Below are 15,000 nucleotides of genomic sequence, written 5' to 3' on the forward strand. Positions count from 1 at the left end.
GTAGCTTTTATTGACTATTTTAAGTGTTTTTTTCATTTTAACCTAATAAATTGTAATGCTTAAAAAAGCCATAGAGTACTGCATGTTATTCCCCTGTGCTCAGGAAAAATAATAACCTTCTTTTCAGTAATTCATCATTACCATATATAACATGGGCTTACAGGAGTCAATAAGGAAAGAAAGTTGTTTAGATTCTGTTTATTGGAATTAGATACAGTTACAAAAATAGATTGTTTATCTCACTTCAAAACTTTATGCTGACCTTAGGCTTCTTGCTGGAGGAGAAAAATATTTTACCAACAAAGATAGTAGGGTTGTTGGGTTCTGTTTTTTACTTACATTGCTTAGGAGTTGAGGAAAGGAGCCTACGGCCCCTTACTGAAGCATAAATGCAATGATCGTTTCCTGAAAGTCAAACTTCTGACCCTCCCCCCAGCCCCCCAGCTAGAAGTTTCCCTATTCAAAAACAATTATTTGCATAGGTAAAATTGGAGATTTTGCCCTGTTTCGGCTTTAGATTATCCTTCCAACCTGAAAGAAGGTCATTATTTTTCCTGAACACAGGGGGATAACATGCAGCATCTGTGGCTTCTTAAGTATTACAATTTATTAGTTTAAAATGAAAAAAAAACCCCTTATAGACAGGCTTTTGGGGTACTTCTGGAGTGGAGTAGATAAATAAGGGACTAGGCATATTGAATGCCCTTGCTCTAGGTGATAGCCCTGGTCATATTTCAGTGAGACCTCCCCCAAAAGCTAGGATAGCAGGGACTGGGGTGGGCCTGTAATGGACGGGTGGAGTGGGTGGTTAGTGGGCCAGGAAGTGGTGAACCAGAAGTACCCCAAAAGCCTGTCTTCCTTCACTCTGCCACCAAATCACCCCAGAGCACAGAAAGGGCTGAGCTTCTTTAGGATTTGGCAAGGGGTTGAAGGGGCACAGAAAGTCCATGGAACTGCAAAGCTTTAACAACCCTACTCACTGCAGTCTGGCTTAGCTGAGGTTTCTTATGTCATGCATTTAGAGAGATCATAGGGAAAATTTGCTCTGTGTTAATCATACTTTTTAACTATTCTATGCTTCTCTCTAGAGCCTGGCTACTCTGCTGATAACCTCACAGATTCTTAATCAGATTGTGGAAGCCTTTCTTCCATATTGGCTTCAAAAACGGTATGATAGAAAGGTGAAGAAAAGAGTTCAGTCTTTAAAAGCAAATGTTGACATCACATTATTTGAACAAGTCATCTCGGAAAAAGAAATGGGGACTTATTTGGTAAGTTGGAATATGTAAATGAGAGTAAAATGTATCTGTACTGTTTCTGTACCTGAAGAGTGTTCATACATGAGGAAGTATATTGTAGTAATTCCATTAATCTTTCCAAAAGGTCTTAGAATCTTTATTATGGGAATATTGATTCCCCACTTTTATTATTTTTCCTCAGTCAGAATACATTTTAGAGGTCAGAATGGTGATATCAAAATTTAGCATGTTGCGAGAACCCAGATAGGCTTTCATTACTAAAAAGCAAGTTTTGGTGTTGGCTGGTTAAAGCCCATTGGAATTGGGTGGAGACCTAGGTATCCACTCCAAGGAGATGATTGCCTTTACAACTCTCTGAGCCGGTCTCCCAGATTTGCTCATCCCAGACCTGACAAGACTTGAGAATTTCTACTCAGGCCTGAAAAAAACCCAGAATAAAGGTTTTCTAATCCTCTCCCCCTTAGTCAGTCGAGCACTTCATGCAGAGCACTGTACTAAGCTCTTGGGAGAGTTCAGAGTAACATAGTTGATAGACATATTCCTTGCCCACAATGAGTTTAAGATTCCTGACCTTTTTATGCCCATTCATTGAAACTGAAAAGGTGACACCTCTCTGTAGAGATGGGGTTTACCTAGAGAGGAATCAGGAAAGTGGAGTCCGCTGGCTGAACAATGAGACAAGAGCTGTGAAGGTAAGCTTGTTGTGGGCAGGGAATATGTCTGTTTATTATTATAAGGTACTCTTCCAAGCACTTAGTACAGTGCTTTTCATGCAGTAAGCACTCAAAAATCTGATTGAATAATAATAGTAATTTTGGTATGTATTAAATACTTACCTTGTGCCAGGCACTGTACTGAGGGCTGGGGTGGATACAAGCAAATCGGGTTGGACACATTCCCTGTCTCACGTGGGGCTCACAGTTTCATTCCCCATTTTACAGATGAGGTAACTGAGGCCCAGAGAAGTGAAGTGACTTACCCAAGGTCACACAGCAGACAGGTGGCGGAGCTGGGATTAGAACCCATGACCTTCTGATTCCCAGGCCCGTGCTCTATCCACTACACAATGCTGCTTCTCAGTATGGTGAATAAGGTGAACTGTATTGATAACTCATGAGCATTCTGAAACTGCTTTTCATACACCTGTGATCCAAATACTTGAAAACTGTAGGTCAATGGTCAATACTGTTATTAGAGAATTAGCTTCAGGACAACAACTTGAGGACAGATAAATTTGTCCAAGTGTTAAAATTGTTTGCCCTTTCTTTCTTTTCTATTTCTTCATAGTTTAGCGAAAAATACGTAAGTGATAGTTATAATAATAATGATGGCATTTGTTAAGCGCTTACTATGTGCCAAGCACTGTTCTTATAATTTGGGTTCTTTTGCTGAGGCTATGTGGAAGCTAGATTACCTACCAAACTTCAATAAAACCGCACCCAGGTCTTGTTGTCATCATCATTGAAATCTTCTTTGTTTATTGAGTGTCTACTTTGTATTGAAAACTGTATTAGGTGCTTATGCACATAAAATAGAAGTGGAAGACATGAATCCCGTCCTCTCAGAGCTTACATTCTAATGGTGGAGAAAGGCAGATGCAAATCAAATACTATACGTAGAATATGGAGAGAAGTAAAAACAAAAATAAAAATGATAAAAATCTGGAAAAATTTCATTACTTCAAAATTACTTGCTCTAAATCCTTAACTCTAGGAAAATATGGGGATGGGATCTTGAGAACTTATATTTTTGTGTTTTAAAAAATATTTAAAATTATTTTAAAATGTGGTGCTAAAAGTATATACATGAAGAGAGAGGTTTCAGCAGGGGCTGAATGAAGGGTTTTCTAAGGGGACTGCTTGCTGAGGCTCCCTGCTTTTTCCCTTGATTGCACACAGTCCAATTTCCTGTTCTGCGTTTACAAGCCTCCCTGCCATCATCAAGCTGGTTAGAACTTCAAGGGTTATGAAAGCAATGAACCCTGAGGACGATAATAATTTATATTTAAAAACTGGTAAAAAAAAAAAAAAGGGAAGAATGGTTGCTTTTGGGAGAGGAAAAAAAAAAGGGAGAGCAGGGAGAGGACCAGAGAGGTGGACAGAGAGAGGGGGAGATGGGGACTCAGGCTGTAGGCATGTGGCCAAACATAAATACTGAGCAGAGATATACATATATATATATATGTATATATATATATATATATACACACATATATATGTATATATATGTATACACACAGAGAAGGAGCGTGGCCTAGTGGAAAGAGCACGGGCTTGGGAGTCAGAGGTCGTGGGTTATAATCCCGGCTCTGCCACTGATCAGCTGTGTGGCTTTGGGCAAGTCACTTGACTTCTCTGTGCCTCAGTTACCTCATCTGTAAAATGGGCATTAGGACTGTGAGCCCCACGTGGGACAACCTGATTGCCTTGTATCTTCTCCAGTGCTCGGCACATAGCGCTTAATAAACGTCATCGTTATTATCATTATTATTATTACTAGATACAGAACCAATATTCACTGCTGCTTGGCCCTCTTCAGCAGGGATATTGCTCTTGCTAAGGGGTGTGTGGCCTCAAGGATCTCCCAGCTGCCAACCAGACCGGGGGGCGCTGTGAGATTCCTTCCTCTGTGTGCCAGAAGCAAGTGGCTAGAGGATCTCCTGCTGGTACGGCACTGGAGGTGTTGGCAGTCGGCAGCCAACGAAGGGTGCTCTTCCTCCTTTACAGTGACAGCTGCAAAAGACGCTTGTTGTCGTGGCCACCACCATCGTCACTGCTACTGAAGAATTCGTTCTTTCCCCTCCGCTCCGCCCTTCCCACCCCCAGTCTTCAAGAATCCCTAAAAAGCATGGCAGAACCTGCTAATGTGGAGTGTTTAATCTCTTTGTTAAAGCTGAAAAGACTGCTGACAGGAAAAGTTGCTGAGTTTTTCTTTCTCTCTTCTGTACCTTTTGCCTAAATCAAGCACCTTTTGAGAATAGTTTAAATTTGGCTTGTGAAATGACCTCTTAAAAGGGTGAACCGCTCTAGGTTTTCTGGGAATGGGTTTTTAGGAAGGGGGTTCTGTGAGGTTTGAGGTTTTTATAGATTATTTTGATAATGATCCAGGGCATAGGAAGGTTCAGTGGCATTTACTGAGCTTCTAATGTGTACAAAGCAATATTCTAAGCTCTTGGGAGAGTACAGTCCAACTTAGTTGGTAGATATGTTCCCTGCCCACAACGAGTCTGCAGTCTAGAGGGATGAGTAAGATTGTTCTAGTTCAGTGTATTGGTCTCAGTGGACATTCAATATATACTGTTATTATTATTACTCTTGCAATTTGTTCATTCAGTAGTATTTATTGAGTGCTTCTGTGTGCAGAACACTGTACTAAGCGCTTGGAAACTACAATGAGGCAACAAACAGAGACAATCGCTACCCAACAACGGGCTTACGGTCTAGAAGGGGGGAGACAGACAACAAAACAAAACAAGTAGACAGGCATCAAAAGCTTGCATCAATTGCTATTACTAGTAGGAATAGGCTGGAGTATCTAAAAAAAGCAAGTAGCAGACCTGCCAAAAGACATCATGGAACCTACCAAATTTTTTGGAAAGAAAGAGGCTGTCTTTATTCAAGTTTTTGAGACTATTTGGTATGAACTGGTTAGATGATAGTGTATTAATGCTCTCTAGCAGGTCACCCGTGACTAAAAGAATGCAAAACATTTTACTCATTACAATGCTGAAATGACATTTTCTTGATTTATTAACTGAAATGTTTGCATAGCTTACAAAGAAAACTTTCTTTCAGCTCTGGATCATTTTGAAATGGTTACTAATCATACTGATGTATAGAATAGTCTAGTTCTTAATGATTGCAATCTGCTACTGTCGAGGCCAATGCCGTGTCAATGGAAGTTTGCTCCTTCTAAAGTACTGAAGGGGGCATATAATAATAATAATAGTGATTATGAGATTTGTTAAGCACTTACCATGTGCCAAGCCCTGTTCTAAGCACTGGGGTAGAAACAAGGTAATCAGGTTGTCCCACGTGGGACTCACATTCTTAATCCCCATTCAAATCTTAATCAGGTTTGTGCCACACCTTCTCCAGTCACTAAAGGAAAGATGAAGAAACTGAGGCACAGAGAAGTTAAGTGGCTTTCCCACGGTCACACAGCAGAGAGGTGGCAGAGCCAGGATTAGAACCCACGTCTTCTGACTTCCAAGCCCATATTCTTGCGTGCCTTTTCTCTTTCATGCTCTGTTGACCCTGACTCGTGGACTTTGCATTTGGAGGAAGACCCAGGGAATCTGTACCATTTTATATATATGGATTTGCTAAGCATTATATTGATGATTCTAAGCAAAATCCTTGATTTTTGCAAATCATATTCTTGGTCTTGTTAGGAAACATGGTGTCAGAACTTTTTTGGTTTTTAAAAAAACTTTGCTGGGTTAATTAGGTATCCAGTAAATCTTGTGGGGCATGAATTTGTTGAAACCTGTTTGAACTGAAGTCAGTGTGATATGGTTTACTCCTCCTTTCACAGTTCCTGTAATTGCTTGAGTGATTAATTTTCTCTACACACCCAGGTAAACACTTTTAGTGTTGAGACAAGCACCATGAGATCTTTGAGACAAGAACCTCGGGATCCTTAACAAAGAATAATGCTAAAAGCTATGGTTGGCGTTTTCTATTACTAAAACATATTTGCTGTATAGAATACACAAAATACAACAGTATATGGAAGAATATTTAAATATAAGAATAGTTTATATTATTCTTATATGTCAGAAAAAGATAAAAAAAGGTTTATTTTATTTTTTTAATTCTAAATGGGCAAAATTCATTCCGCCTGTCCCAGTAAGCAACCAGTCATAAAGCAGCATGGTCTAGTGGAAAGAGCATGGACCTGGGAATCAGAAGGTCATGTGTTCTAATCCTGACTCTGCCACGTCTGCTGTGTGGCCTTGGGCAAGTCGTTTCATTTCTCTGTACTTCAGTTACCACACCTGTAAAATGGAGGTTAAGACTGTGAGTCCTGTGTGGGACAGAGACTGTGTCTAACCTGATTACCTTGTACCTACCCTAGTGCTTAGTACACTGCTTGGCACATAGTAAGTGCTTAATAAATACCACAGTTATCATTATTATTATTATTACTGGTCTAGGTACTACTTATATCCCAGTTTGACAGTTGCATCAGCCCTCGCCAATCTCATTGCCTGTAGTCTTTCCCTGCTCCAGTCTATACTTCACTCTGCTGCCCGGATCACTTTTCATTCATTCAGTTATATTGAGTGCTTATTGTATGCAGAGCACTGTACTGAGCACTTGGAAAGTATAATTCGGCAACAGATAGGGACAATCCCTGCCCGACAACAGGCTCACAGTCTAGAAGGGGGAGACAGGAAAACAAAGCAATTCGAGAGGCATTGATAGCATCAAAATAGATAAATAGAATTATAGATATATAAGCAGCGTGGCTCAGTGGAAAGAGCCTGGACTTGGGAGTCAGAGGTCATGGGTTCAAACCTGGCTCCGTTGCTTGTCAGCTGTGTGACTCTGGGCGAGTCACTTAACGTCTCTGTGCTTCGGTTACCTAATCTGTAAAATGGGGATGAAGACTGTGAGCCCCACATGGGACAACCTGATTACCTTGTATCCTCCCCAGCGCTTAGAACAGTGCTTTGCACATAGTGAGTGCTTAACAAATGCCATTATTATTATTATTATTATTAATAAAAATAAATAGAATAATAAATATGTACAAATATACACACGTACTGTGGGGCAGGGAGGAGGGTAGAGCAGAGGGAGGGAGTAGGGGTGATAGGGAGGGGAGGAGGAGCAGAGGAAAAGGGGGACTCAGTCTGGGAAGGCCTTCTGGAGGAGGTGCTCTCCAACTCCTCACGAACTTGGAGTGGTTACTTGTTTCTTGCCTATCAAATGGAAACTCCCGACCAGTGGCTCTAACTCAGTTAACTCTCTTCCTCCTACTTATCCACTCTTTTCTCACACTACCCCAATTCTCATTCATCTTTCCTCTCTAACTAACCTACATACCATTCCACGTGCTTTTCTTCTCCGTCGTTGAAATTCTTGAAATCACATCTCCTCCAGAAGGCCTCCCTTAGTTGAATCTACTCTGTCCATATTATGCCCCCCATTTGCCATTTCCTCACTTCTGCACCGCATAAGCAGTTTTGTACTCACAACACTGGCACTTTTGTATTCACAACACTTCTTAGCACTTCTATAAATGTCTTTAACACTCTAGTACTTCCCTGCTCTGTAATTTATGTTAATGGATGTCCCCTCTTCTAGGCTGTAAACTCCCCGAGGCCAGGGATAATGACTACTAATTCTGTTGTTCTTGCCCAATTACCTAGTGCAGTGTTCTAAACACATAGGGGCTCAATCCTTATCATTGAATGACTCCTAATTATTGTGGTGCCTATTTGCCTGACTTTTCTCAATACCTTGTCCTCTTCCTTTCCATTACTCAACCTCTTGCCCTGGTGTGTCACTCTTACCCCAGCACTGGGTCTTAATGCCTGTCCTTGCACATGAGCATCTCAAAGACAGCGTGAAGGTTATTTGTTCATTCATTCAATCATATTTACTGAGCACTTGCCGTGTGCACAGCACTGTACTAAGCCTTGGAAAGTACAATTCAGCAATAAGGAGAGAGAATCCCTGCCCACACCGGGCTTATTGTAAGGGCAGATATGAAGCATATTATATAGATAATTGGATATTGCCCAAATAGGCCACAAGAACAGCAATTGGCCTCTTGTTGATTTTTTTTTAAATGAACAGTGTTTTATTGCTGATAGAAAGTGGAGTGAAAAATTCACTGTTAACTTTTTTCCTAATTAATGCTTCCTCTAATTGGTGTTTTTCAGAGGTTAAGAAGGTTCCCTAGAATCTAGTCTGCACATTAAATAGCTTAGCAGACATGCTGTGCTCTTTAATAGCTTGAGAGTGTTCCTTTAACAGAGGAATACAACTAAAGGACTAATTGCAACTATAAATTTCTGCCTGGAGATGAAGGTCCATCTAAACAGTTCAGTTATGGCAACCAGAGCCAAAATTGGTTCACTTTTTCAATAACATGAAGAGTGAGAGGAATTTTCAAATATGTCTTCTTCAGGTCCAGTTTTCCTCGGGAAGAGGCACATTTGGTTGCTAATTTACAGAACAAATCCAGTACCAGGTCTGGCTCTTCTTAGTCAGGCCATACTGGTGCTCTTTGGGGTTTTAGGTTGGTTGCATTACAGGACAAAAGTCCTTACAGACAGGGTATTATGCTTGAGAGTCCTGAGATCCCTGCATTCAGTGACATGGAGTCAGGCTCGGAGTCAAGGTATTGGAGGCTAGTTTATTCTGAGAAGAAACAAAGCTATAACACATCTTTTAAAAGATCGGCATAGAACTCTGCAACAATGAGACATCAAAAAGTATGATAAGGTTGGTTAGAGATTGGTTGTGTGCCTGGAATAATAAAAATGGTGGTATTAAGCACACTCACTATGTGTCGAATGCCGTACTAAACTCTGGCGTGGTCCCACATGGGGCTTACAATCTAAGTAGGAGGGAGAATGGGTATTGAATCTTTGTTTTACAGATGAGGAAGCTGAGGCACAGAGAAGTTACATGACCTGCCCAAAGTCATGCAGTAGGCAAGTGACAGAGCCAAAATTAGAAACTAGGAAAGTAAGCCTATCAGTTCTCTTGGAATGGAATACAAATGCAGAGAGGCCTGACTAGTATATACTAGAGACTTTTGTTTGGTTGACATACTCAGGTGAACGTGACAAATTGCAGTATGGACTGGCCTATTCTATTGCATCTGCCAACTCTATAGCATTGTACTTTCCCAGGTGCTTAATACCGTGCTGTGCATACAGTAAGTCCTCAATAAATACCATGGATTGATTGAGTGAATGAAAATATACTATCATGAGCATCATCTTTACCTGGGGTTTTTTCCATATCACTAATTCATCTGAAGTCAGATTTCTCCCAATATTTTCTGGGCTTTTCATCTTAGAATGTATCTCTGTGAGCTGGAGACAATATCCATTAGGTCAGAGATGTTATCCTGTCTTTAGCTCTTTTCTTTGCTAGAAAAAGTGGAAAAAATTTCAGTTACTGAATTGCAGGACAAGAAATGTGTTTTGAGAAAATGTTGGAAAGCTCTTTGTTTCCATAAAGTTTGTGCCACACCTTCTCCAGTCACTAAAGGAAAGTGTGACCCCAGGCATGCCTTAATTTCACGTCTTTGTACTCCCCAATATTTCCTTTTATAAGGAAATATTGCACAGACATCTTGAGTGTAAATATTTTGTTTGATTAAGATTTTTTACTGGAATCATTTCCTTATTCATTTTTATATTTTATGTATTTGAGAAAATTTTGTCTTATTAAAAGGCATGTATAGAAATGTCCATTGTTTTCCCTTGCCTATATTTACTTTCTACTTATAGTTTCAATTAATGCTCTGGCTTTAATTTGCTAGTTGTGTACTATAGGGCATGATATTTAAACATTTTATAAATAGAGTTGCATTTTCTCCTCCTTATCTCAACCTGTGTCAATTAGATATCAGGACATATTGCCCTTAATATTTTCCCTTAACTACTGATGGTGAAGTTCATCTGTAGGTGATGGCATGGCTGTAAAGTAAAGACCAAAAGTGATTTTTTAAATGTGAAATTCTACTTAAGATCCACTGTTGGGATTTTGAGCATATTGTTACTCCTATTTGTGGCTGACTGGGCCATGAGTTGAGACTAACAAAATTCTGGAAGAATCTTCAAATAGAGTGAATTTGGGATTAATTTTCTCAGAGGATGGTTTTTAACATGGGTTAGCTTGAGCAAGACAAAGAAAAAATATCAGGTTTCCAGTGGTGTCTGACTTGAGCTTTACCTGTTCTTTTGGAATTAATGTCTTTCAAGTACTGCCGTGGGTTCTTGAACAAGTCACTAAACCTCTTTGGGCCTCAATTGCCCCATCTGTAAAATGGGGATAAAATCCTTACCCTCCATTCCTCATGAACCCAGTGTGGGACAGAAACCATGTCTTACCTGTTTATTTTTTATCTATCTCAGTTCTTAGTAAGAGCTTAATAGATGCCATTATTAAAGGAAGTGTTACTGTGTTACTGCTCAGTGGTACCCCACTAATTTCAAAAACATATGGTATTCATCTTCAGGAGATCTAATTCATCTTCAGGAGATCTAATTTCCTGGACCTTAAGCTGAATTTGTCCTTGGACTCAATAAATTTGGGAGGATTAAGTTTAGAGAACTAGGAAAAAAAAAATCAGAGATTGATGGATTGAGTCCAAGGGGGCAAGATTTCCTGATGATGTCGGTGCTGCTGTTTTTCATATAATAGAGCTATGAATGTAATTTACTCTTTTCATTTCTGTGGTTTCTTTTTTCAGGGCACCTTTGATGACTACTTAGAATTATTTTTACAGTTTGGATATGTGAGTCTTTTCTCATGTGTCTACCCTCTAGCAGCTGTCTTCGCAGTTTTAAACAACATCACTGAGATATATTCAGATGCCCTAAAAATGTGCAGGGTCTACAAACGTCCTTTTTCGGAACCGTCAGCAAGCATTGGTGTCTGGCAGGTAATTATTTTAGCTTTTTAACTTTTTTAAATCTCTTTATAACTCACAAAATGAGTGCATAAATTTTCCAAACAAGAATAATCCCATGACATACTCTTTCATAGAAATTCTTTTTCTTTCTTTCTTTCTTAAATTATAAGGCATCTCTTACCTTTTTTGATGGCCTAAAGCAACAGTGTTTCTGAAAAAAAGATATCAGAAACCTTGGGCTGCATTGTATAGTGTCTTTATGGCCAAGGGTAGCTCATGGAATAAATTGAAAGGAAAATAATGGGTAGAGAGAATGGAGGTGGAAGTGGGAAGATGGGAAAGAGAAATCATGGATATAGTATTCTAAAGGAAAGAAGTCAATAGCTATTTGTGGTAGGAGAAAATGGCAAGGGAGCTAAAAGAGGGAGGAAGCTTAGGGATCAATCATTGGCATTTATTGAGTGCTTACTGTGTGCAGAACAGTGTATATTGTACTCGCCCCAGTGCTTAGTACAGTGCTGTGCCACGGTAAGTGCTCACTAAATACGACTAATTACTAAACACTTGGGAGAATACAGTGCAACAGATTTGGTAAATATGTTCCCTGCCCACAGTGAGTTTACAGTGTAGAGGGATTAGTGAAATAGATTGGGAATAACTTTATCATAACCTACATAAAAATATGCAGATACATGATGATGGTATTTGTTAAATGCTTACTATGTGCCAAGCACTGTTCTAAGCACTAGGGAAGATGCAAGGTAATCAGGTTGTCCCATGTGGGGCTCAGAGTCTTAATCCCTCTTTTTACAGATGAGGTAATTGAGGAGCAGAGAGGTTAAGTGACTTGCCCAAAGCCACACAGCTGATAAGTGGTGGAGCTGGGATTAGAACCCATGACCTGTGACTCCCAAGCCTGAGCTCTTTCCACTAAGCCATGCTTCTCCTACAACATAAGACAGTTGCATTGTTGCCAAGTACATAAGACATCTTATTCACTGCTTTATACTCACCTTCATAATCAATCTAATTTGCCACTTTTCCTTCCATCATTACACCCTTTAGGCACAGGGAAGAGATAATCTTTTTTTGGCTTAGCTGGGTTCTCTGCTTGAGACTGTTAAGCTGGTAACATCGCTAAACTACTGAAAATACAAGTTTCTCACATAGCTTTCACATGGACATCTGCAGGAATGACACACAATGGCTTCCGATCTTGGCATATTCCTGGATACATGCTGTTGGCCTTAGTTCTGGCTCAAAGTTTAGAACAGTGCTTAGAACATGTAATAAGTTCTCAACAAATACCATAATAAATGAAAAGTCAAAAAAACCTCGCCATGTGCTCAGATGGTGTGTATCCACAGGTCTTTGAGTGGCTTCTTACCCAGAAACAGATGACCCCAGGGGCTCACAGGATCGTCTCATAATGTGGCTGAACTTCTGCCTTCATCAGAAGCCACTCTCAATCGTTGCCTGATAGACCCTGCTTTGCCCTCTGATCATTCCTCTAGACTAAGATTGTCGTGGGCAGGGAGCGTGTCTACCAACTCTGAGTTATATTGAACTTTCCCAAGGGTTTAATACAATGTTCTACACATAGTAAGCTCTCATTAAATACAATTGATCCATTCCCCCTCTTGTGGCAGAACTCCCCCTCTCCTCCTTCTTGCAGCTCTGGCCTGTGGCCAGGAGCAATTCTGGCATAATTAAAATTATGGTATTTGTTAAACGCTTACTATGTGTCAGGCACTGTACTAAGCTCTGGGGTAGATACAAGCAAGTCAGGTTGGACACAGTCCCTGTCCCATTTGGGGCTCACAGTCTTAATCCCCATTTTACAGATGAAGTAACTGAGGCACAGAAAGGTAAATTGACCAAGGTCATGCAGCAGACAAGTGGCAGAGCTGGGATTAGAACCCATGACTTTCTGACTCTCAGGTCTGGGCTCCACCCACCATGCTGCTGCCACAATTCTATGCAATTCCAGCATGTGACTGCCAGAAATAGTGGGGTTGGGCTTGGACAGAATGAGGGGGTGGGAAGGGTAAGGGAACAGGAAATGGGTAGGTTAGGGTGTTGGGAGGAGAAAGGGAATCGTTTTGGGGGAAGGGGACAATGGATAACACAGATTGGCTGCTCCTGTCCAGCCCAAAGGACTAGGGTGCCCAGTAGTGTCATCTGGGCCTGGGTCTGGCCAGAGGCTTCTCACTTTACTGGTGGCACCTGCTTCTCCTCACGACACTCTGTCTCTCTCGACGTGTCGTCCACCATATGATAAAATTGATTAGCCCTGGGCCGTGGAGAGTGTTCATCCAGCTGTGCTCATACCTATGCATAAGTGGGGGTGATATTTTCTCTTCCTTATGTGCATGTATTATAGCCAGCTGCTCTTTCCTCCTTTGGGAGAGAGGAGCATTAATAAATCACATGATTATGATTTAGCCAAGGAAAAAAAAACAACGAGGAAGACATGTTTGCATGGTAAAATACTGCAGTAGTTTCAGAAAGGACATGTGAATGACTTATTGGATGTCTTAACGTTGGTGATTCCTTATTTATCCTGGTAAACAGGATTCTGCTAATTCATCCTGATTTACTGAATCGCACATCTCAGTCCTATTTTGTCTTGCACCCAAGAAAACCTGTCATTGTCACTGTCATTCCTTTTAGAAGATGTGAGTTTTCAAGGATTATGTTGTTTCTGATTGATTACACAGAATCTTTTCTGTTATAAGGGTCTTGTTCCGCATTGTGTTAAAGTTACAGTTTTCATTATGGTGCTTTAATGGTATGCTTCAGATATCTCAAAGCATTTTTATAATCTAAGGAAAATTTTTTAAATCAATTGGAAGTATATGAGTCCAAAAACTTAGTTCATCATGACGATTGATTTAAAAATTTGCCTTAGATGACATCAGCATCCCCTGGAAGACGTGGATACTATTGAATAAATGTGTCCAATTTGATTAGCTTGTATCTACGTCCCATCACTTAGCACAGTGCCTGGCATATAGTATGCACTTAACAAATACCATTTTAAAAAATCCTACTCCCATCTACTTGACTGTGAGCTACGTGTGGGACAGAGACTGTGTCCACCTGGATATCTTGTACCTACCCTAGTGTTTAATACACCAGGCACACAGTAAGTGTTTAAGTATTATTATTATTATCATTATTATTATTTATAATTAATAATTTGTTAGGAACTATTAAGATGTAAGAGAGAGAGGAAGATGCTAGGACCCTTGGGCTAAGGAAAGCCCTCTTTCCTAATAATAATAATTGTGGTATTCGTTAAGTGCTTACGGTGTGCCAAGAATTGTAATATGTGCTCCAAGCATTGTATCAAGTGCTGGGGTAGATGCAAGATAATCAGAGCCCACGTGGGGCCCACCGTCTAAGTAGGAGGGAGAACAAGTATTGAATCTCCATTTTGCCGATGAGGAAATTGAGGCAGAGAGAAGTGAAGTGACTTACCTAAGGTCACACAGCAGGTAAATGGCAGAGCCGGGATTAGAACCCAGGTTCTCTGACTCTCAGGCCCATGCTCTTTCCAGTAGGCCATGCTGCTTTCCCCTTATTACCTCACCTGATTTAAAAAAGATTAGTAATTTATTGAAGCAGGCACATCAGCTTGACAATGACGTGGTATCATTCTTTTGTTTTAGTTGGCTTTTGAAACAATGAGTGTTATATCGGTGGTTACCAACTGTGCACTGATTGGAATGTCCCCACAAGTACACGCTGTGTTTCCAGAGTCCAAAACAGACCTTATTTTGATTGTGGTTGCAGTGGAGGTAAGTGAACGTTAAACAATTATATCACTGCCTATGTTATCATAGCTCACGTCCTTTGTGTTTTAAATAAGACTCGGAGGTCCTGGGAGGAAAAACGCAAACTTCAGCTTGCAGGATTTATCTTACCAGAATTCCTGGCAGAGAGGCTTGATGGGGCAGGAATGGATGGTGATGAACCATGGAGATCTGAAGAATGGCAACCCTGGCTAAAAACAGCTGCCAGGGAAGCAGAAAAAGAGATACTTCTGGAGGCAAAAATTTCCAGTGTGTTTGGGATGACTGAGAAGATTGAGGCGAGTCTGTCATTCTTTTTCACAGTTTGCACACAGTAA

At 40.4% G+C, this 15,000-nt stretch overlaps 1 protein-coding gene across 1 annotated transcript in view; it reads left to right on the top strand.

The window, feature by feature from the left end:
- Nucleotides 1–15,000, top strand: part of ANO10 (anoctamin 10) — a 226,949-nt gene that overhangs the window by 41,015 nt on the left and 170,934 nt on the right. The window contains exons 9-11 of the mRNA XM_029070173.1: nt 1,089–1,271; nt 10,704–10,895; nt 14,540–14,668. Coding sequence (XP_028926006.1) covers nt 1,089–1,271; nt 10,704–10,895; nt 14,540–14,668 — 504 coding nt within the window. The remainder of the gene's footprint in view (nt 1–1,088; nt 1,272–10,703; nt 10,896–14,539; nt 14,669–15,000) is intronic.

This window comes from Ornithorhynchus anatinus, chromosome 8, assembly GCF_004115215.2.
Source record: "Ornithorhynchus anatinus isolate Pmale09 chromosome 8, mOrnAna1.pri.v4, whole genome shotgun sequence".
NCBI classification, from domain to species: Eukaryota; Metazoa; Chordata; class Mammalia; order Monotremata; family Ornithorhynchidae; genus Ornithorhynchus; species Ornithorhynchus anatinus.